At 38.7% G+C, this 22,308-nt stretch overlaps 1 protein-coding gene across 1 annotated transcript in view; it reads left to right on the top strand.

Annotated features, from left to right (window-relative positions):
* The window catches only part of FAM135B (family with sequence similarity 135 member B), a 194,708-nt gene that overhangs the window by 152,778 nt on the left and 19,622 nt on the right, over positions 1 to 22,308 (top strand). The window contains exons 8-11 of the mRNA XM_082753173.1: positions 11,993 to 12,146; positions 15,144 to 15,193; positions 19,370 to 19,525; positions 21,568 to 21,641. Coding sequence (XP_082609299.1) covers positions 11,993 to 12,146; positions 15,144 to 15,193; positions 19,370 to 19,525; positions 21,568 to 21,641 — 434 coding nt within the window. The remainder of the gene's footprint in view (positions 1 to 11,992; positions 12,147 to 15,143; positions 15,194 to 19,369; positions 19,526 to 21,567; positions 21,642 to 22,308) is intronic.

Here is a 22,308-nt window from a genome sequence, read left to right as displayed (position 1 = left end):
GTAACTCGACTTAGGCAGTCTGCCTAGGTATAGTTTTCAAGGTGATTCAGGAAATAGATTTGAGACAGTCTGAGGAGACTGCAGAATTTGGTTTCATTTCTATTGAAATGAAATGTAAAAAATATAAAATGTAGTGTAAAAAAAATCTGAAAAAGCAATCAAAACAAACAAACAAGGAAGAGACCTGTGCATAGAAAAATTTTTGTATTGCTTTGCACTTTTAAACTGTAAAATATCCTACAATTTTAATATGATTTTGAGAAAGAAAGAAAGAAAGAAAGAGAGAGTAGCCAGAGGCTTCATTTGTAATGAAAAAATCAAAATGTTTTGCTTTCAGAGTGTCAAAATGAGGCATTTGGACCTTTATCAGGGGTTTACCTTTTTATTTTTTCATAGAAAAACTTTATTGGAAATCAATGTGATCTTTGTTGTATTTTTGTTTTACTAAAATGATATTTTGAAATGGAAATTTTCCTATCAAAAATTTTCTTGGACACTTCATCTTTCTCAGCCATTTATTGTCTCAGCCATTCTTAGCTGAGAAACTACATCTTGTGTTTTTTAAGTGTCGTGTGGTATTGAAATCTTGAGACACAACTGTTAGAGCTGACCAGGATATTTCTCTTGCAACTGTTCAGATGATGGATCTTTTTCAAGCCTGATGATTCCTGTTTTTCAAGGGTCTCAAGTTAAATACTTTTTTCATGCTAGCTTTTATACAAAGTGTAAATTATTAAGTCTGACTCCAATCTTAAATAATTGTTCTACTCTATTGTCACCCCCGTGGTTTTGGAAAGTAACCCTAACTCTTAGGAGTTAACAGAAATGTCAAATTATACCTTATATTATGAAATACCAATCAACATTCTTTCATAACAGATTTCTCCCCCAGACAGGATCAAGTTTTGTGCATCATGCCCTTTATTTACAGCCTAAAGTCTTTCTGTTAGGACAGCATTTTAAGTCCCTTTTCTATTCTGGCTGCCCATTTTCCCTGCACTTCAGGCACTTAACCTATTGGAAATGTCTTGCTATCTCTCAAAGAAGGCTAAATTCAGCCACCATGTAGAAAAAATTCTGGAAGCACTGTCATACTGACATACACAGACAACCTCATTGAATATGCTGTGTTTGCTGAGGAAAACAGGCAATGAAAAAACATTATCTCACTAGAGCATCTGCAAGCTCGTCACTATGGATGTTCATGCCATTGACCTATGAAATGCTCTTGAATTTGCTGTTTTTATTGTTGTTGTTGTTTGTTTGTTTGTTTTCACTGTCTGGCACAGGAATCTATGCTATTTTTTATTGGTGAGTGAATGAATGGGGAAGATTTGTTTCTTTTTGTTGTTGTTTTCCATAGCTGAATGGAAGTGTAAATATACATGTATGCATAAATTTGTATATATGTATAGTTTTTTATGTATATATATAAATTTTTTCCATGAAACATTTTAATTAAAACTACTTCATTTTAATTGATTGATTTTTTTATTATTATTTTTTTTCCTTTTGAATTTCATTCCTGCTATAAGAACCTCTTTGAGGCTCAGGAGAAGGCATTCCCCTGTATCTTTGGTCTTTTCTCAGAGTTCAGTTTAACATATTTACACAATACTCAAGACAAAAGTAATTTTGACAAGCAACCAGTTTCGGTAAATGGGATAAGAACTTGCCCTCCTCCCACCACTGGTTCATTGATGAGGCACTCTGTGCTGAAACTGTGGGAATTTTACCTTTTTCATTCCCAACACTGATTTAATTAACAGGGATATCACTTCTTCCTCAGCATGCATAGTCATGTGTATCAGTTCAAGTGAAAATGAAGTTCTTTCTCAGTGAGTCTAATATTGGTTTCCCAGAAAGAAATAAAAAAAAAGAAGAATATTGAAGGAGGGGGAGAAAGGAAGGTCAGTAGAAATGAAAAGCTAAAAAAATTTTAATAATTTGGTAAATCTGTGTTTGTTTACTGTCACTTTGGAGGGCTAGATATAGCAGACCTTCATTTTTTCAGTTGGGACCTCTGTCTTAACTGAAATATAAGTAATATTTTAAAATTATTATTATTTTACATATTTTTGGAATTTACAATTATGTTTCTGAAAGCATTTCTAAGCTTCTGTTTAATCTTCTTTCTTTTTTTTTTTTTTTTTTTTTTTCACATTGGTGGCTAGAGATATTAATTTAAGTGATAAGTGTGATACAAGGGTGAAGATCAAGTTCATCCTATAATATAGTATGGGGGTAGGATGGTGTTAGGGCTGTGACTATGTGCACCCAGAGCACTTAGGCTTTAATACACTGGAGGTCCAGGAACATCTCATTACGTTATCTGCATGAATCACAGCATCATAGAATCACAGAATTGTGTAGGTTGGAAGAGACCTCAAGATCATCGAGTCCAACCTCTGACCTAACACTAACAAGTCCTCCACTAAACCATATCACTAAGCTCTACATCTAAACGTCCTTTAAAGAGCTCCAGGGATGGTGACTCAACCACTTCCCTAGGCAGCCCATTCCAATGCCTAACAATCCTTTTGGTAAAGAAGTTCTTCCTAATATCCAACCTAAAACTCCCCTAGCACAACTTTAGCCTGCTCCCCCTCATCTTGTCACCAGGCATGTGGGAGAACAGACCAATCCCCACCTCGCTACAGCCTCCTTTAATGTACTTATAGAGAGCGATAAGGTCGCCCCTGAGCCTCCTTTTCTCCAGGCTGAACAAGCCCAGCTCCCTCAGCCGCTCCTCGTAGGACTTGTTCTCCAGGCCCCTCACCAGCTTTGTTGCCATTCTCTGGACTCTCTCGAGCACCTTAATGTCCTTCTTGTAGCGAGGGGCCCAAAACTGAACACAGTACTCGAGGTGCAGCCTCACCAGAGCCGAGTACAGGAGGACAATCACTTCCCTAGACCTGCTGGCCACACTGTTTCTGATACAAGCCAGGATGCTGTTGGCCTTCTTGGCCACCTGAGCACACTGCTGGCTCATATTCAGCTGACTATCAACCAATACTCCCAGGTCCTTCTCCACCAGGCAGAGTGGAGAATGAGACAAGGGATCAATCTGAGATAAACTGGCACCACTTAGAAGCAGCATTTGACTTGGTGGTGGAGGAAAAACCTAGGTGGGCATTTCAGACTGTCCCAAAGATTCCCCTGGGCAGGTCTCAGACCTGTTGACTGGCACTACTTGTGTGCTTTGGTATGCTAACAAATATTTTCTGGGCAGTCCAGCTGTCCCAGGGACTCTGCTGGGAAGTTCCTGCTGCAAAATTGACCAAAGGTAAGGAGGTATTGTGGGTTGTCAATAGGTGCTATTCCTGCAGAGGCAGAGATGGTCAAATAGGATGGACTTTGATAAATAGTTGATGTATTAATAAAATACTTCTTACATGGTATAAGACACAGTAAAGATGGGTCATGTATGTGCTGGAGTGGTCACACAGGATCATGGCCCAGTGAGATACAGGAATTCATCAGACCAGCACTCCGGGGAGTCTGATCTGATCCAGCTGAGGATCACTGTAAGGGATCTTGCACTGGAGACTCCTGTCATTTGTCATCATTTAGATGGCAACCAACTGTTCAGGAGACTGGATTCCCATAGAAGTGCTAGCTGGATGCAAAGTGCCTAATAAATTAGGCTTTTGTTTTTTAACAAAGACTGCACATATAAATATTTCTGAAACAACTGACTGCAATAATATAACTGAAATAGTATGTTGTGTAATATAACTCCTAGTTCCTTTCCTGTTGTTTAACTTTCTGAATTTTTATTGTTTAATTTTTGTTTTGTTTTAATTATAAAATATGAATCTCTCTCTTTGTCATGTATTTTCTTGCATGTGAAAGCATGTTTCTGTCCTTATATTTCAGCCATGTCCCTAATGACCAGAAATCACCTTTTAATCCTTTCTTTTTTACAAACATAATAATGAGGTGTAAATATAATGTATTATATCAAGCTATTGACTATCATTTCTGTTCAAACCACCAGCTGACAGGAGATCTCCTACCTTAAAAGCAGTCTCCAGAGTAGAAATATAAAATCTTCTTTCTCAGTGGTTTTGAAGCTAGACCAAAAATAATATGCGATGTGACAAATATGGGCATGAAGATGCAGACACTGTGCTCTCAGAAACTGCATTCATCTTGGGGTGCTGACTTTTCTTTCCCTGTTCTAAGCAGATATTTTGATCTTTGCCAAAAAGGTGGGCTAATACTGTCTACTAACGAAAAACTGCCAAACTTATCTAATTAGTCTGCAATGGCTTTTTAGTACCTCAAAATTCTTGAAAAGCAGTTAGAATTTGAATCTAAATTACAAAATGCTGTTTTGAATCAGATTAAATACAAAGGGTGTAATTTACCAGCTGCTAGTGCTATTGTTGAACTTTTCAGACAGTTAGCATATTTTGTGAAACCAATACAAAAGAAATACAACTTAGTGTATATAACAGAGCGTAAAATCCAATTGGTGTCTTTTGATATTAGGTGGATTTGGTACACTGGAAGTGGATATCCATAAATTGTTCTCTGCATTACAGTAATGAATTGGCATGAACCTTGTTTAATTTGTGTTTGTTTTTCTCAAGTAATTTTCCTTTCTCTTGTTATAAAGGAAAAGTACATTTATAAAGTAATACACTCTAATTATAGCAGAAATCTGTTGACTGAAAAGAACATTACATGGGACGCATTCATTTTAAAGGGTGATTTATTTGAATATATTTAGCAGGGATGTTGTCAAGAGTGTTTTGTTTGTTTGAGGGTTGTTGTTTTTTACAAGCTATTTTACTTGGTTGGATAAGCCCTAGAGGAACATCTTAGAGGACAGATGGACAAAGGACAGTGAGAGTCCATTGTCAGAATCTAGCTTTGCAGAACATGGCCAAATTGAACAGAAACCTTTGCACATACAAAACACAGCATTTTTATTTGCTTGTTTATTTTAACCTGGCATTTGACTAGGTTTTTCTTTATGTCATCACATTCATATTCTATGATTCTATGATCATGATCATTTAAATGAGAAAAAGACAGATTAAGGCTACATGTACGTGGTTCTTCATTGCACCCTGCAAACAGACATAAGTGATACATCCTTTCTGATATAATGTGTACACCCAGGTGCTCACCTGATCTTTTAGGAAAACATTTTTTTTTCTATTTCACAACTAATAAACAAAGAGTTAGGAAGTATTTTATACTTACTGCCATTACAAACCACCCAAAAATCAAACTCTGTGTCTGAGAGCATTGTCCAAATGCTTCTTGACCTCTGGCAGCTCGGTGCCGTGACCACTGCCCTGAGGAGCCTGTTCCAGTGCCCAAGTGTCTTCTCAGTGAAGAACCTTTTCCTAACATCCAGCCTGACCCTACCCTGTCCCAGATCCATGCTGTTCCCTCGGGTCTTATTGCTAGTCAGCAGAGAGCAGAGATCAGTGCCTCCTGCCCCACTTTTCCTCTTGAGGAAACTATAGTCTGCAAAGAGGTCACCCCTCAGCCTTCTCTTCTCTAAGCTGAACAAAACAAGTGACCTCAGCCATGTCTCACCCTCTAGACCCTACACCATCTTTGTTGCCCTCCTTTGGACACTCTCTAATAGTTTTATATCCTTCCTAAATCGTGGTGCCCAAAACTGCACACAGTACTTGCTGTGAGGGTTCATAAAAAAAATATTGGCAATCAATGGGACAACTTCATTTATTTATTTGTTTATGGAATCAATACAGCTGACATCTTTTCACACATCACAGGGAAAAAAACAAACAAACAAAAACTCTTAAAGCAAATCATTGCAGTCTGGAATTATAACCATTATTTGCAGTTCTTTGTGTTGTTTTCCTGACTGCCTCTTTTTCTATCATCTCTTGGCTTTCTTGATCTGTTTTGCTTCTGATGCTGTTGGCACAATAGAAGTCATACTTTTCTCTGCTGTCAGTACTAGTAGCTTCTGTATCATCATCCATCACTGCTAGCAAAGTACCTTTAGGTGGTAAGTCTTGAAGTGAAGATTTGTCAGGCATTCATTTGCTCCCAAAGTTTTCAGAAGTAGAGAAGGGCAAAAGCCAGAACTAAAGTCTACTATTACAGACAGAAAGTGTCTTGGAAAAGGAAGACAGCACAGATGTATTTTGCAACTAGCAAAGAAAAATCTGTCATTAACTACAAACTAATGAGATTAGAATAACAGGAGGCCAAAGGAATTAACTTAAAATGTGTTTACCAAGGAAGCTAATGTGTAATTTCACAATGGATTTTACAAGCTCAGCGCAGTCATCATGCTTTGGGCAAGCTGGGATTGTTAGCTTCAGTATTTGTTTTAATATAAGTTGCACCTTAACAAGAAGTAGACCTTTTGGAGGAAAAGATGTCTGTCCTTGCAGTCCAAGAAGCCCAGAGTTCTGAGCACTTTGTAGTTATTTAATGGGTCAAAGCTAGTGCTTTTCCTAAATTATTTTTGCATCACTGTTTTTCCTTAGAATAACATGTATCATGTTTGCCACTAAACTTGATTTGTTAGTGTTGTAGTGTGGAGCCCTCTTCCAGGCTATAACCTAGCAAATAGTGGACCACCTAAATGGCACAGAAGAAAAGGTAATTCACATAGAGAACGTGGAAGGTATGCAGTCTTCAGACCATCCCAAAGGAGGGCATTTCCTGACATTTCTCAGCTTACTGAACAGTGACGGATAGGCTGGTTTAGCTGCAGCAGGTTATAATGGCCTCATCTGACAGATGCCTGCCATGCTTGGGTCCTCAGCAGACAAGGATGCACAGACCTTAGCTCATATTAGTTAAACTGTCCGTGAGGTGGGTTTAATAATCTCTCTTATGTCCTGCTCTGCCTCCTCTCTGTGTGTGACAACTTTCTAAGCAGTTCTGTGAAGTCATTGAAGGACCAGAGATTTGGAACTTGGTGTCTTTTTTCCATCACTGTCACTTTCCACCTCGACATGGTGATTTGTCAAATTGGGATGGATGTTCTTATTAAACAACAGGATTTTGAAGTCATCTGCCACTTAATGGAGGTGCACCATAATGCTCCAGATTAATGATATGGCTTCTAATAACACACGGCATGGCCTAGTTTGTGCCTGTTTGGCATTGCCTTGAGCTGCAACTGTGCAGTGCTAGCCCTCCCATGCAAAGGTATTCTGAGAGCACAGCACCATTCTTCGGCACAGATATTCCTCCTGGAGAGAACTGTGACAGGAAGAGAAAGGAGATCTGGGAGTAATCTCCTCAGGCCCCTATGCACTCATGTATATTATCAATATCTCACGGTAATATTTGAAGAAATACACTTTGATGCACAGCAATGGTACAGGAAATTTGATTCGTCTGTTGTGGCCTTATTCGGTGCTCCTAATTATGCATCTCTGCAGTGTAGAATATGTCACCAGTTGTCCTATGTTTCCTTCATTTATTGGGAAGAAATGGCCACAATTAAATTTCCTGATTTTAGATGACATTTTAGTCATGAAAACAATAATTACACAGCAGTGTATTTTTCTTCATCCGTTCTCCATCTCTCGAAAGAGCTTGTAGCTCAGAAACATGTATGTGTGTTTGCTTGTGTGAGTCCTTCTTTCAGAGCCCAGGACTTTCTTAATTTTGTCTTCTTTCAATGAATACATTTGACAACGTTTCTCCTCATATGTTTTCTCTTCAAATGGAAGGTATAAAACTGAAACTTTATTTCTGTGAGAAATACCCCAGGTTAGTTTTTCCTTCACTGTGCTGCTTCATATTAGAAGATGGTGCTCCATGAAGGAGGAAGCAGAACCAACAGCTTGTGTATCATAAGTATCATCCTGCATATCATCCTGCATATATAAAAGCCAACATTTCATTGGAGGACTGCACCACTTGCTAGCCATATTTCTTCCATCTGAAAACAACTGCTTTACTGAAAGGAGGATCCAGTCTGAATTGTATAGAGCATGGCTGAAATGATGGCAAAGGTTCTGCTCTTTTGATTTCACAGGACCCTAGAGCTTGGAAATTATTAATATGGAGGTGGCTTTTCTCTATTACTATAGAAACAACCTATTCCACCATACATATACATACACTCTTGCTATTCATGCATACCCTCCCTCCCCAAAAATGACATAATTACTAGAGATGTCTTTAATAAATAAATGAATTTAGGTTGGCATTTGTACAATTTCTGTCATAGATTACTAGGGCAGTGACTCCAGATGCTTGCTGCTTTTGCAATGTCTCTGAAACTAATTGGTCTGGGACTTAATGTTAGAGGATCTTCAGAAATATCTGACCTTTAAAATAGAATTTTGGATTCACAGTAATCTATTTCCTGAAATCCTGAGTAAGTCCATAGAATTAACTGACAGAAATGATCAGAAGTGGACATAGGTAAATTCTTCTCATACTTCTGTCTACAAAAGAGAAAGTAAAATTGCAGTCCTTCTTACAAGCTGATACATTTCAAGCTCTCAGGTGTGTATAACATTGCTGCCAAAAATGGCAAGTCTTGGCTGCATCCCTGAAAAGGAGTCACTGGAGGAAGCAAATAGCCTATGTCAGCATCACCAGTGAATGTATGGGACAAATGATTATCACAGAGTCACACTTCAAGTCTGATGCATAAGAATTAGGCCTGGGACTTGCCTCTTCTCATGCCTATTAATGGCAGCCTTGTCTGCCACAACTGTATGACTATGGAGTTTAACATCCTGAGAGAAGTTAGCAAGTTAAACAGAAGAATTACAAGCCTTCAGAAGATCAGATTTTGGCCTGTTCAGGGACTATCTTGTCTGGATCCTTTGGGAAACTACCCTGGAGGGTAAATGAGGCCTGAGAGTGCTGTTTAATCTTCAAGAGCAAACTCCTCAGATAAGAACAGCTCATTGCCAAGCTGGATAAAACCAAGTTCGAAGGAGCAGTTACTACAGTGGAGGGCAAAAAGGTCTGCTATTCATGGTGTCCTCAGCAGGCTGAAGAAATGGAGCAGTAGGCACTTCATGAATATAACCAAAACCAAATACAAAATCTTGCACCTGGGATGAACAAACCCAAGGCAGTAGTGCATATCAGTGGCCAACTGCCCCCAAAACAGCTCTGTGAAGATGGTTAAACACTGGAACAAGTTGCTCAGAGAGGTGATGAAATCTACTTCCTTGGAGATGTTCAAGACCAAACAGAACACAACACTGAGCAGCCTGATCTGATCATAACTGTTTAAGCAGGTAGTTAGACTAGATGCTCTCCACAGATCCCTTCAGACCTAAATTATTTTATATTTCTACAATAACGACCAAGTTCTATTGCTAATATATAACATTGAGAACTATTTTTAATAACAGTTATTTCCCCATTCTGTGTTTTAATACTGTGTAAATCTTTGCAAAGTATGTTCTCCTAAATTCCCATACTCTGCAAACTGATCCATCTGATCTCTATGAAATTTTATTAATTCAGAAAATTTAAAAAGCACTATATGACTGTTAGGCAAACATTAATGCATTTAAAACAGCTAATTAATTCGGATTTTCATTGTCTTTAGTTCACACATTTTTGAGCCCACCTGCAGTTGTGCTTTCCTATTACTTCTTCATTTTAGTTTTAAACAACAATTTATGACAAGAAAGGCTGAAAATAGACCTATCAAAATTTAGACTTGCCTGACAATACTGTGTTATAGTGCTGGTATGAACTATGAAATTATCTCCCATTGTTCCTTCTGCTTGTCAGTGTAGCATTTAAATTCCAGAGCTATTTCTGCTTAAAATTTGGCAATGGATTATAAAACAGGACTTTTTTTTTTTTTTTTTTTTTTTGGTGACATTGTGTATCAATCCACATCAGATTTTCTATTATTCCCAGCAGCATTTCTGTATGCTGCCTTTTTTGTGTTTTTCATGGTGAGAGTAAAATACAGATTCATGCTGAGGCTAGAGGTTTTGAAACCTTCCAAGAACAATCTACTCAGTCAATTATTGTTAGCCATTTCTCTAAGGGGCCAAGCTGAGCAGTCCCCATTGTGTCAACCACAGAACATGAGTTAACATCTTGTTATTTTACACAAGAAAGTTGAGAATCACATCCTAGCTCAAGCTAAAAGCCATGAAAGTCTTTATTGGGGGGACTCAAAGGGAGAAAAACAAAGGAGGTGCACTGACATGTAGTTGAAGTCTTCACTGTTCTTCCTGAACGTGCATAGCTACTTAGTGTCCATATACATAATTAGTACCTAACAGGGTATGTAGGAATTGTATTTTTTCCCCATAAATGATCAGCAGTGGAGTAACTTGCAAATTGTTCATGTTTCTCCATAGATAGACAGTGGGAAAGTCGTGTCCTGGTGCCTTTGTGCAGCTCATATGCCTTAAAATGCACATCTAGATGTATGCTTAATTTACCTAATACTTCATAAAGTTCAAGGGAAAAGTACCTTGCTGTCTTTCTCTCTTTGTCTTCATAACCCTTGCTCTTCATGCAAAGCAGATAAATTAATCCTTTGTGGTTGTTGTAGAGTGATGCACTTCACTTGTAAGAGAGAAGCAGCAATATGTTTCGTTGATATAAGATGGTGATTTGATGAAGTTAATGGTAAATTAAGACAGTGGTTTAAAAAGACTCAATGGCAAGGTATGCTCAGTTATTTACTGCATAGAGGACAGGGTCAGATGAAATTGTCAGGAGAGCCCATTGAGTCATGAGATTCAGAATGGACTCTTTTGCTTTTCAAAGGAGTTTAGGTATCACTGGATCCAATGTTAGTCCCAGACTTGGTCAACAGTTTATGTCTAAAAGACTATGTGCACGATCAATCTGAAATGTAAGTTTGCAAAGTTTCAGCAAGCTATTAGTGCCTTACCGAGGATCTCTAATAGGTGAGGAATCTCTCATCCTCAAGGAGTAATCTTAAGAGGTGCCCCTACTCAAGCAGAGACCCTAGCAATCCTAGCATACAGCCCACTGACTGTGGAGGGCGCTCAATGGGCTCTGGGTTTCCCCCTGGTTATGGGGTGAGATAATGGACTCAGTCATATTTGCATACCGACCATATTTTGGTTGGCACATGCTCAATTAGCCCTTGACTATTGTGTTGTTTTCTGTCTCCTCAGAGTCCAATCTGAGCTGTCTGCAGCTGTCTGGTTATCACTTGAGCAGAATTATGGGTGAAAAGCTCAGGTGTGTGGGGGAATACACCATCACACCCCACCCCGTGACTAGAGTCAGTGGGGGATCGAGAAGCAGCTATAGTCATTGACTGCAAGTGCTCACAGGCCTTTCTGCTGCACCATTTCCAGAAATTGAAAGAGGATAGCAGTTCCATGATGTGATGAAAACCGCTAAAATGCATCGTTCACAGAGACCTAGGAAATAGACCTATTACTGACAGTTGACATAATATTACTTGCAACTCTCCTGGAAATCCTGGCCACAAAAGCACAGTTTAAGAAACAGTTTTATTTTGAAGTCTGAACAGTTCAAATTCCAAATATAAATTATTTCTAGAAGTGGTGCTTTTGATGGAACTGAAAACTTTTGATCTAGGATACCTTATTGTAAACACAGCTTATGTTCTAAGTGTAAAGAAATTTGGGATATTTTTGTATAATTGTGTTGTAGTCTGTCCAATGACATCTCTTCCCACGAGAGGTAATAATCATGCTGTTGATCCTGGAGGACAGAATAACTTGCATTAGTGAAACAATGCATATGGTATTGCCATTCTACCTACTAATATGAGTTATTCTTTCCTCCTTTTAGTTTCAGTGTATATGTGACAGCATTCCTGGGACCTAATAGTTTTGATATGGTTTGGGCAAAGCATACACAGAGAATGAGGTACGGTTATGGTTACATGGCTAGGAAGTAGATCTAGGTGCCAAACACTTGGTTAGAAGTGGAAGTCTGACCACAGTTAGATTTTTATGGAAATTTGTAGGACAAGTGGAGAGCAATAATTGTATTTCTGTATTTTTCTTTTCTTGATGCTTCTGTTATACAGGGCAGCTTTTATGTCCCATCTGAAAACTGCATGCAGCATGCATACAAATGGCATAAGGACCTCTGTCTTCTGCTCTTGAATGCTCAAAGAGGACTTCACATGTACTACACCCTCATAATGAAGGAGATTCCTGATTTACCACAGCTGAAGTTGGGTGAGAGAACAGACATTTTAAATCACTGAATATAGAACATTGCTGTGTTTTCAATACACAGTTTAGTACCAAAATTCTTGGGCTGTGTAGAGATTTTAGAGGATTTTTCTCCCTGTTTCCTGATTAGTGTTTATTTTGGCACACAGTTAAAGACTAATGCTTTCTCTGCTTATGAAAATCCTTTTATAGGAACTGAAGGTTGCCTGATGTGTAGAGGGGTAAAATGTTCTGATAAATTTCTCAGAATACTTGCCTCTAAATGGTATTTGGACTCCATTGCTTTCTGAAGATTTTAACTTCCATTTCAAAATCACCATGAGATCTGGTGAAGACTGTAGTAATTTTTAATCCCAACCAAATTTGTTCTTTTTAAACTGAAAACAAAAATCTGAAAGGTGATATGAATGTTTATGAAATGTGCTCCATCCCCTTGCAATGCACTTCTCTGCCCATATTATAATTGCATTTGTTTAAATAGATTTTCTAGTTTTTTTGGCAGAAACATTTTTAGCTGGTCAGGCGTATTGGGTCCAACATAGAAGTGCTGTCTGGCTGGATTTGCAGGACAGAGCTCCGTAATTTGTGTTTAGTCATGTTTGTAATGACAGCATGAGCTCCTGTGAAAATGAGGAGCATCCCTGACTAATTCCTGCTCTCCCACCTGTTTCTTTGAATTTAAGGCATGTGTCTCATTGTGTTTTTGTCTCATTGTACATCTGAATGCACATTTTTTTCTAAGTTAGCAGTTTGTTGTATTTCAGGGATAATTATATTATGAAAATTGATTGCATTGGGCAGCAGATTTAAAAAGGGATGATAAAATCTTTCTCCTTTTTTTACTGTAGTGCTTTTTTACTACAAGCACTTTCAAATATAATACATTATTCTGTACAGACTTATGAGCTTGATAGCTTCCATTTTCCACTTTATGTTTCTTTATGTTTTGTTCCCTGATATATATTTCCACTCACGGGAAACCTGAAACTCATGGGATGGGAAGAGCACATACTGTGTTATTCAATTCAGCTATGAGGAAAAAAAAAAAAAGTACAGCATGTTTATTTGCAATTTATGAGCTGTCAAACAGAATCTAACATGCAACAAAACCCATGCTTCGAGCATTTTGGTTATCAGGCACATTTTTAGATGATTTGTGTTTTACCTGGACAGGCTTATAGACTGGGAGATGGCAGAGTTATGTATGGTTGGTTGACCACAACTGAAGAACAGCCCCAGATATGCACATATTGGCTTTCTGAATACAATTGACTTAGTTTTCAAATGACTACTGGTACTGAAGCAGGCACTTAATTTGCAAATGTACTTGTTGTAATACATGCAAATTTGCTAAATGCAAATACCCTTTTTAGCTGCTTGAGCAGAGCACTCTGCATCATTTTATTCACAGCCTGAAAATCTACTGAAGATTCAATTTTAAGGCTAGCCTTCTGAGGCCTGATGCAAAGCACAGAAAAATCATGGGGTGTAAGATTTACCCAGTAGGATGAATATCAAGCCAGTTTTTATATGAGACAATTGCTCGGACTGTCCTTACAGTCACTGGGGAGACACAGGCCCATTTAGGACAATAAAATGTGTTATCTGACAAGTAATGCTCTCTAACTTAGAATGACATGAACTGCATCTTGTACTTGCTCATTTTTCTCCACTGACCAGGAGAAGAATGTAAATGACTCATTCAGTTTTAGACATCTATATTTGGTGAAATTAATCTCATCATAGGTTTCTAAAGATAGTTAAGATAAATATGAGACTATAAATCTCCTCTGCGGACTTTCTAAATTCCTTTTTCTAGCCCCCTGAATAATATATTAAAAAATTAATAGCCTAGTTTAGACTTTAAAAGTGGAAATTATTGTCTCCCAATTTTTACCAACTGTGGAGAGATATTTTTGAGGTGTTACACATCTCACTCTGTCCTCTTAAATTCCTTAGTATTATTTAAGAAGAATCACTTGGGTATTGGGGAGGGGATTGGTTGCTTCTTTTCTCTGCTTTTTTTCTTTCTATATACTACTAGAAAGTTCCACATTGCAAAATCTGGCTGTCAAAGTTGGAGAGTTGATTTATGTCTTCCTCTGCTTTATAGTTTGTGGTGCATTTAATGTGGACAGTCCCTATGCTAGGGACTGGATCTCAAGGCTATATCAAAGCAATGCTGCATAGTCTAGGGGTGGTGACATACTTCACATTCCCCAGGGTGATACAGAGACGCTTTAGTATTACCAGTCATACAACTAGGGCGTTTATTACATGGCCTCATGTAGCATGATAAGGAGAACCACTTATTGTATATCATTTGCTCGCATTTTCCAATGGTGAGATAATATTGCATTTAGGTCAGAAATTGGCCATAAATCACAGAATGGTTAAGGTTGGGAGTGACCACGAGAGGCCATCTGGTCCAACCCTTTACTCAAACAGGGACACCCAGAGCAGGCTGCCCAGGACCATGTCCAGGTGGCTTTTGAAGATATCCAAGGAGGGATATCCCATAACTTCTCTGGGCAACCTGTTCCAGTGCTCAGGCCCTGCACAGTAAAGAAGTGCATCCTGATGTTTAAACAGAGCCTCCTGTGTTCCAGTTTGTGCCCACTGCCACTGAGCACTACTGCAGATCCTGTCTCTTTGCAGCCTCCCTTCAAGTGTTTATATACATTGATAAGCACCAAAGACTAATAAAAAAATTCTACTCAGGGGAAGGGTAAACAATGAAAAGCCCAATTCTGTCCTCTATGTCCTGACAGCCTTCCAGAACATGTACAGGTTTAGCGGTTCAGCATAAGCAGAAATTGTATCTGTCCCTCTGCAGGTACAATGTGTACTGTGGAGGACCCACATCCTAACAGAAACTCGTCCATTGGCAAAAAACATCAAATGACTATTTATTGTGTGAATAAACTGTAGAGCTTTAACATTTCACACCTACTGTTCTCAAACCTGGTATGTTTCTCTCTCTGTGTTTTTTTCCCCTAGAAGAGCTTTCCACGGAAGACACGTTATCTCAGCTTTGTACAGAGCTGCAGGTATTTTCTTCAACAGAATCGGTCTGCTTTTTACGCGCCCATTTTTCAAGTGCAGTGAGACAGTACAATCATCTATCAGAGTGGGGAGAGAGGGAATTTGGTGCCAACAGAAAGTTTGCTGAATGTTTCTTTTTCACCAACAATTTCACATAATTTTGATTATTCACTTACATAATGTTTCTGTCACTTTTAACGAGTCACCAGCTGGATTGCTTTAGGATCCTTCAGTGATCCTAGCCCTGAGTGTCAAGAGTATGCACAAAAAATGACTTGGGGATAGGGTGCAATTACAGCTTTTGTGCTGACAGGAGAAAAGATTTTTTGGCAAGTTGTGCAGCCACTTTTTTTTTTTTTTTTTCAAATAAAAACACCTAAATGTGTAGGGAGGCTCATGGGAAGACACAAGTGATTTTGGCACAGTGTGACTGAATTACTGTCTTGAACTTCTGCTGCGTTGGCTTCAAGTGAGACACAGGAAAGTCAAGGTTGTCAGGAAGAAATGCAAACAGCAGTTGATGACTGGGAAAAATGTTTTGTAATCAGAGATCTAATAGTTTTGATTTTCTCAGGTTATTAGCAGGAAAACAGGATAGGAAAGAATGGCAAAATAACAATTAATGAAGGGAATTTGAAACCAAATCAAACTGCAAGTACATTTATGCTACGGTTACAAATGGTAAGCTAATGTTTGTCAGCCATGTGTGAAAAATATTTGGAAAGGCGAATTTCTTGATTCTATGTCATAAGTTGGATTCTTTGAAAGAAATTTGATTTCATTTAAATTTGATTTAGGGAAACCTAAATTATGTGGCTCAACTCAACTAGATTGCAGAAATTTAGAAACCTTAAGTATATAGGGGGTCAGACAACACTCACTAGAGACTCCTTAGGACTTATTTTTTATGAGTCCAGCAAAGTCCAAACTGGCTTGGCATACAACAGAAAATGACAGCTCTTTTTTTTTTTTTTTTTGTATTTTCTTATTTATGTCCAATTATTATTCTCCTAAAAAGCTTCTTGACTTGTTTTGCATAGCCATATTAGTAAAGCAAGATTGCCCTTACTGTTTTTTGAAAGCTGCCCATAACAGTGTAGCAGCAGAAAGGAGAACACAACAGCTAGAATGGCTTTGGGTTAACAAAAACAAACAACAACAACAAAAATCAACTATGATTTTCCTATATGCTAGGAAAATATTTGGCATTAGCATCCTTGAATCATAACTTTGTACTGATAATGTAATGATTAAGACAGTGAATTTGCAGAGACTCTTTAGACATAAATGTTGAGACCCTGTACAATATTGTTGGGACCTAGAGGAAGCACTGACCAGCTCTGCAATGTATGTGCAGAAGTTGTGTGGACCTCTGTATGGTGTTCAGATGAGTATTGGCAAAGCTCTCCCTATACTTTGCCTCTAGGAATATGTGAACTGAAACCATTTCTCTTCAGTAGAAAATACGAAGAGCAGTCATTTATAAAGGAAGAAAATGCTATTAAAACCATACAGAGAGAAGCCTGTGGGGTTAGTTTCCCATTACCACTGTGTTACCAGAGTCAGGCCCGTTTTTAGAATTAAATAAAAACAAAAGAAGGGAAGAAAGTGAGTTTTACCCTATTTTGTATTCAACCCAGGACACAGCAGATATTCAAAATGAGAAAATGGAAGGACAATATTTTTCTAATTGTGTGATTAATTTGTAAGCAATCGAGCAAAAAATAATTCCTCCAAAAAGCCCTCTAAATGTGTTTTGCATAACAGTGTTGTTAAAACCAGAATACCCTGAGTGGGGTTTGAAAGGTGCAGTCATGATTAACAGCCCAGCAGCAAGTACTTGAGCAGAATAACCAGAATCATATTTGGTGATCATTTTAATTGTTGGGCTTTGCTTTGAGGAACTGAGTCCTTGGGAATTAACCTGCATTGCAAGGGTTGCCAGGCTCTTGCTCTGTACATGGCAGCAAAATTCTCACAATTAGGAGTAGGTGTTGCCTGACTTCCTTTATTTCCTTCCTTTATTTTCCTTCCTTTATTTTCCTTCCTTTATTTTCTTTCCTTCCTTCCTTCCTTCCTTCCTTCCTTCCTTCCTTCCTTCCTTCCTTCCTTCCTTCCTTCCTTCCTTCCTTCCTTCCTTCCTTCCTTCCTTCCTTCCTTCCTTCCTTCCTTCCTTCCTTCCTTCCTTCCTTCCTTCCTTTCTCCCTCCCTCCCTCCCTCCCTCCCTCCCTCCCTCTCTTTCTTCCTTCCTCCCCTCCTCCCTTCCTCCTTTTCTCCCTTCCTTTCTTCCTCCCAGTTTTCCTTCCTCCCTTCCTTCCACTCTTTCATCTTTTCCTTCCTCTCCTCCTTCCTTCCTCTCTTCCTTCTTTTTCTTCCTTTCTTCTTTCCTTCCTTCTTTCCTTCCTGTTCAAAAGGTTAAGAATCAATAAACTAGAAAAATAGCCATCATACCCCTTGTCCTAGCATGGCTGACATTAATAATTCATGTTCTTTGAAGACTGTGCTTTTGGTCTTTGATGTAAGAAGTAGCTTACTGGCTAAATTTCAAATAAAAATAAAATTGAATACAGAAATAAAGAAGTGTCCTAACTCTGCAAAGAGTGATATATGGGGAGTATCTGTTGTTTAACAACATGTTTTCTCTGGTACCAGCATGGGTACTGGAGCTTGTGACATTTTGGACAAATCATTAAAACAGAATAGCACCCCAACAAAGTAAACTCTGACAATACCTGTGGTTGTCATCCATATATGCATCTTCTCTGTTTCTGTCTCACACAATTTGGTTTTAATCATGACTTAGTTTGCAGTGTCACCAGTCTGAAAATTAACTGCATAATAAACTGTGCAAGACAAAAGCAGGCTTTCAACTAGACTGCAGTTCCAACCAAAAGAAAAAAAAAAAAAAAAAGACAAGACCTGGACAAGAAAGAACAACTCCCTGTGGTATTATTTATGGTATATTTCTGGAAGTATTACCTGTTTCATAGAGGCAGGTAGAGTCCCTAACAACAGATACAGTCTCTGTTGCTTTTGTGCCAATCCAGTAAAGGTAAAATGCAATGCCTGTCTGTTGTTGAAGAAATTGTCAAACTGGGAGGGGTCGGTATGCAGACTTTGCTGATGACCTGCACTCCTTGGGCTGCCACGCTTCAGTGCAGAATTCCATCTGGGAACACCAAAGATCCCATCCCATCCCCGTGTGGGACAGAAGCACCAGCAGACTCTGTGATGTCTGTTTGAATTGTGTGTTGACACAGTGCTTTTTTGCCTTTTTTTTTTTTTTTTTTTCCTATAATCACCCATCTGGCATTCTAGTGTGATGTGGCTGAGAAGGATTTATTTTTATTTTTTTCTTGCAATCAGAAAGGAGACAACGGGCCATGCTGCCATGCTTTATTATTTCAGAGCATCCAGCACCATCTGGTGGGTAGTTTGGAATCTGCTTTTTCTTTTTTTTTTTTTTTTCCATTTACTACATGTATATCTACACTAAAGTTTCTGGAAAAAAATGAAGCTGTTGCCACTTCACAGAATGACAGAATCACAGAATGGGTGAGGTTGGAAGGGACCTCTGGATGTCATCAGGTCCGAGCCCCTGCTCAAGCAGTGACACCTATAGCAGGGTGCCCAGGACAATGTCCAAATGGCTTTTGAATATCTCCAAGGAAGAAGACTCCTCAACCTCTCTGGCCAGGTGCTCTGTCACCTGCACAGTAAAGTGCTTCCTGAAATTCAGACAGAATCTTCTGTGTTCCATTTTGTGCCCATTGCATCTTGTTCTGTCACTGGAGCCTGGCTCCATCTTCTTTGCACCTTTCTTTCAGGTATTTATACAAATTGATAAAAACCACTCTGAACCATCTCTTCTCCAGGAAGAACAGTCCCAGCTTTCTCAGCCTCTCCTTCTAGGAGAAGTGCTGCAGTCCCTTGTTCATCTTGATCTTTGTTTTCCTCCAGATACATAACTGAGACTCTGCACTAAAACTCATGGCTTTTAAAAAGAAAAAGCAAAAGTTTCTCCTGCATTATTTTGGGGTAAAATAACTCAAAATAGTGGCTTTAATAATAGTTCTAAATCAAGGGGATTTGTTGTTGTTGTTTTTCCTAAAAAGTCTTAACCTAAGATGCTACCTGATTTTCTGAAATGCCATTCTCAGAATGCTCTTTCTCCCCTCCAGCTGCTGAGCAACCCAGAGAAGATAGCAGAACAGATAAGCAAGGACCTCGCCTGGCTTTGCTCCCACCTCCTGGCCCTGTGGACCCAGTTCCTGGAGGTGGCAACACTCCATCCAGAAGTCACAGCTTATCTGACTCAGGAGCATCATATGCTAAGGGTAACATTAAGAAGTTAAAAGCAAGTTCCATAATGGTAACCTCTTGACAGACATTGGTGATGTACATGTATCTGGATAGATATCTCTCTTACTATTATGTCTTATGAACCATTATGGGAGATGTGGTGAGTAGGACAAGGAATAAGAAGAGAAATTAAAATTAAAGATTTCAATTTTTGCAATGATGTTGCTTTTATGATACCCAGAATCCTGTGTAAAATGAATGTACACTGAATACTAGAATCCAGCATGGAACATGAAGTGGGTGAAAAGAGGTAGATGTGCCCCATATTTGCTAGGTATCTGTACATCACAATTATATGTTTTAAAAGGCATAAGCATCACAATGCGAAATAACCAAAAGATGAGTTTATCTCAATTTCTTTCACAGAACTACCATGAGGAATATAGATTTGTTCTCTTCACTATGTCACATACATACAGCTAGTTCTTGCCTTTCTCCTAGTGAGTTTCACAAAAGGAAATATTAATACTGTTCATGTGGAAATTGGTTCTTGATAATAAAGAAGGCACAAAAGCAATTGCCTTTTGGGCTAACTGTATCAAAGCTGCTTACCTGATTAGTTCAGCAAGTGCTGTGCCTTCCATGAGGACGTTTTGGGTTATTGACTATACATCATTTTCATTACATTGGTTGAGCTGAACTCATAGCCTGATCTAATCATTAAAAAAGAGACGTAGAGAAAAGTAGGGTTCATCTTGCTTAGCTTTAGAAGGCTACAGTGTAGGTGCTAACATCCCAATTTACATACTGGTTCTTGTTAAAGTCAGTGGAGGTCCAGTCACTGGAGATAAGATAATGTTTATGCTTGCAAAAGGGAGACATAAAATTCAGAAAGAGGTAGATGATGCTGAGACTCCACTGGCTATTTTAGCTATGTCTCCTTTGACTCTGAGAGGACCTGGATGGCTTGATCAGCCAAAGGACCTAACTCTGTAGGCCCCCAGCTCCAGCAAGGTGAATCCTAGCCTCAAATTATGACAACTGCTGGCATGACCTGTGGTAAATGATGTACCTTCATGTACATCAGTTCCTCCCTATCTAAGCTGTGTGTAATAAAACTTTCCTAGTCCTAGAAAACACTTTGAGAGCTCCAGATAAACCAATGCGCTCTTTTTAAAGAAGTGATAGTCATTCTTTTATTAGAAAAGCCATTTGTTGAAGTATGGCTGGGATTTAGGGAGATGCTGAGATGCTGTGACATGTGGTTTTCACTGCCATTCTCTGACACCATAATAGAGGTCGCTCTTACAAATATTATTAGTTATGTATGGGCTGCAGTTTAACAGTTCAGTACAGTTGACTGCATATTATGATGGATTGATTGAAACTCAAAGCTTATTCCAGGGCAGATAGAAACACTGAATTTTTTATAGCTTATTACACACTCTGTGCTCTGCCAGACACTTCAGATCTGTGACTCTTTTGTAATTGATTATCCAACACTGAGCAGATCAAATGTCTATGAAGAGATTTGAAAAGCTCTCATTTGTAAGTATCGTGACATAGGCAGATGTGTTTCTGCCATGACAGGGCTTATTCTCCTCTAGGCTGAAGTGTAAAACTTCCTTTATCATCTTGGGAACCACTGTGAATGTTCCCACAGAAAAGATGATCAATCATGAGTTGTTCTAATTTAGTAACTCACTCCACCGCTGCTATGATTTGTACAGTGGGAAAGGAAGAAATCGTCCTTGTTTTAATATTACAAGGAAAAAATGGTAAATCTGACAGCTTTTAGAAAAGTAGTCAGAAGATGCATATAAGAAAATCTTGATTTCCTCTCAAGGTACACTTCTTCCCTCCCAGCAAAATATGCAACAGCAGCAGCTGCTTTGTGCTGGACTGGGAAAGTGAAGCAGAGTTGAGTTCTTTGTTTTCTTTCTGTCACCAGAGTGGTGCAAAGCAGACAGAGCATACTAAAGAATCTGGTCCTGACAGTCATTTCTCTGTTTTCAGCTTGATTGTGCTTGGCACCTTTCAGTAGATCTTAGGTTTAATTTGTATGTTTCTTCCTCAGGTAAGGAGATTCTCAGAAGCCTTCTTCTACACTGAGCACCAGAAACTTGCTGTGCTGACATTCCAGGAAGGCCTGTAAGTAACTCATTGACTCTCCTCTGTCACCGGGAAGGCTGAAAATGTAGTTGCTTAAAATATTTTTCTACCAAGACTGAGGTCTTTTCTGCTGGGTATGGAAGGCTTTGGTTTGAGAGAAATCACTAGGTCTATTCTAGCTCCATATTGTAAATCCATTGAAATCAATGTCAAATGTAAGTAACTCCAATCAGGCCCAAGAGATGATTAATTTTAAGATTCCTGTAAGACATTTCTTTTTCTTTCTCTGCTCTCACAATACTTACGACATCAGGGAGTGGCTAAAACACTGTAGCAAGAGCCTTCAAGGGATATGATGTGGTATATGATGCCTCTTTCCCTACCTTTCTTCCAAACCAGGTACATGTCTCTGCAGAGCTTATCTCCAACAACATCAGCCTCAGGGTAGTCAGAAATATTTTTGATGTCTTTCTTCAATTAACTTCTAAACCTTCCTACACCAGATCTAGTACTGGCAATTTTAAAATGAAGTAATAGCTGAAAAGCAACAGAAAAAATAACATTTAAGAGTTTGCTTTTTACTCTTCCTTATAATGTTTTTAGTTATAGGCAGTCATGGATTTATTTTAGTCTTTAGTCCATCCCTGCTTTCTATATCAGAAAGGATCATCTGTACATGCAGATAGGAACCTTGATTCATTAAACA

This window comes from Aythya marila (assembly GCF_965140915.1).
Source record: "Aythya marila genome assembly, chromosome: 2".
In the NCBI taxonomy this organism is placed as follows: domain Eukaryota; kingdom Metazoa; phylum Chordata; class Aves; order Anseriformes; family Anatidae; genus Aythya; species Aythya marila.
The sequence above is the reverse complement of the archived record's forward strand: the minus strand, read 5'-3'. Positions and strand labels throughout refer to the sequence as shown.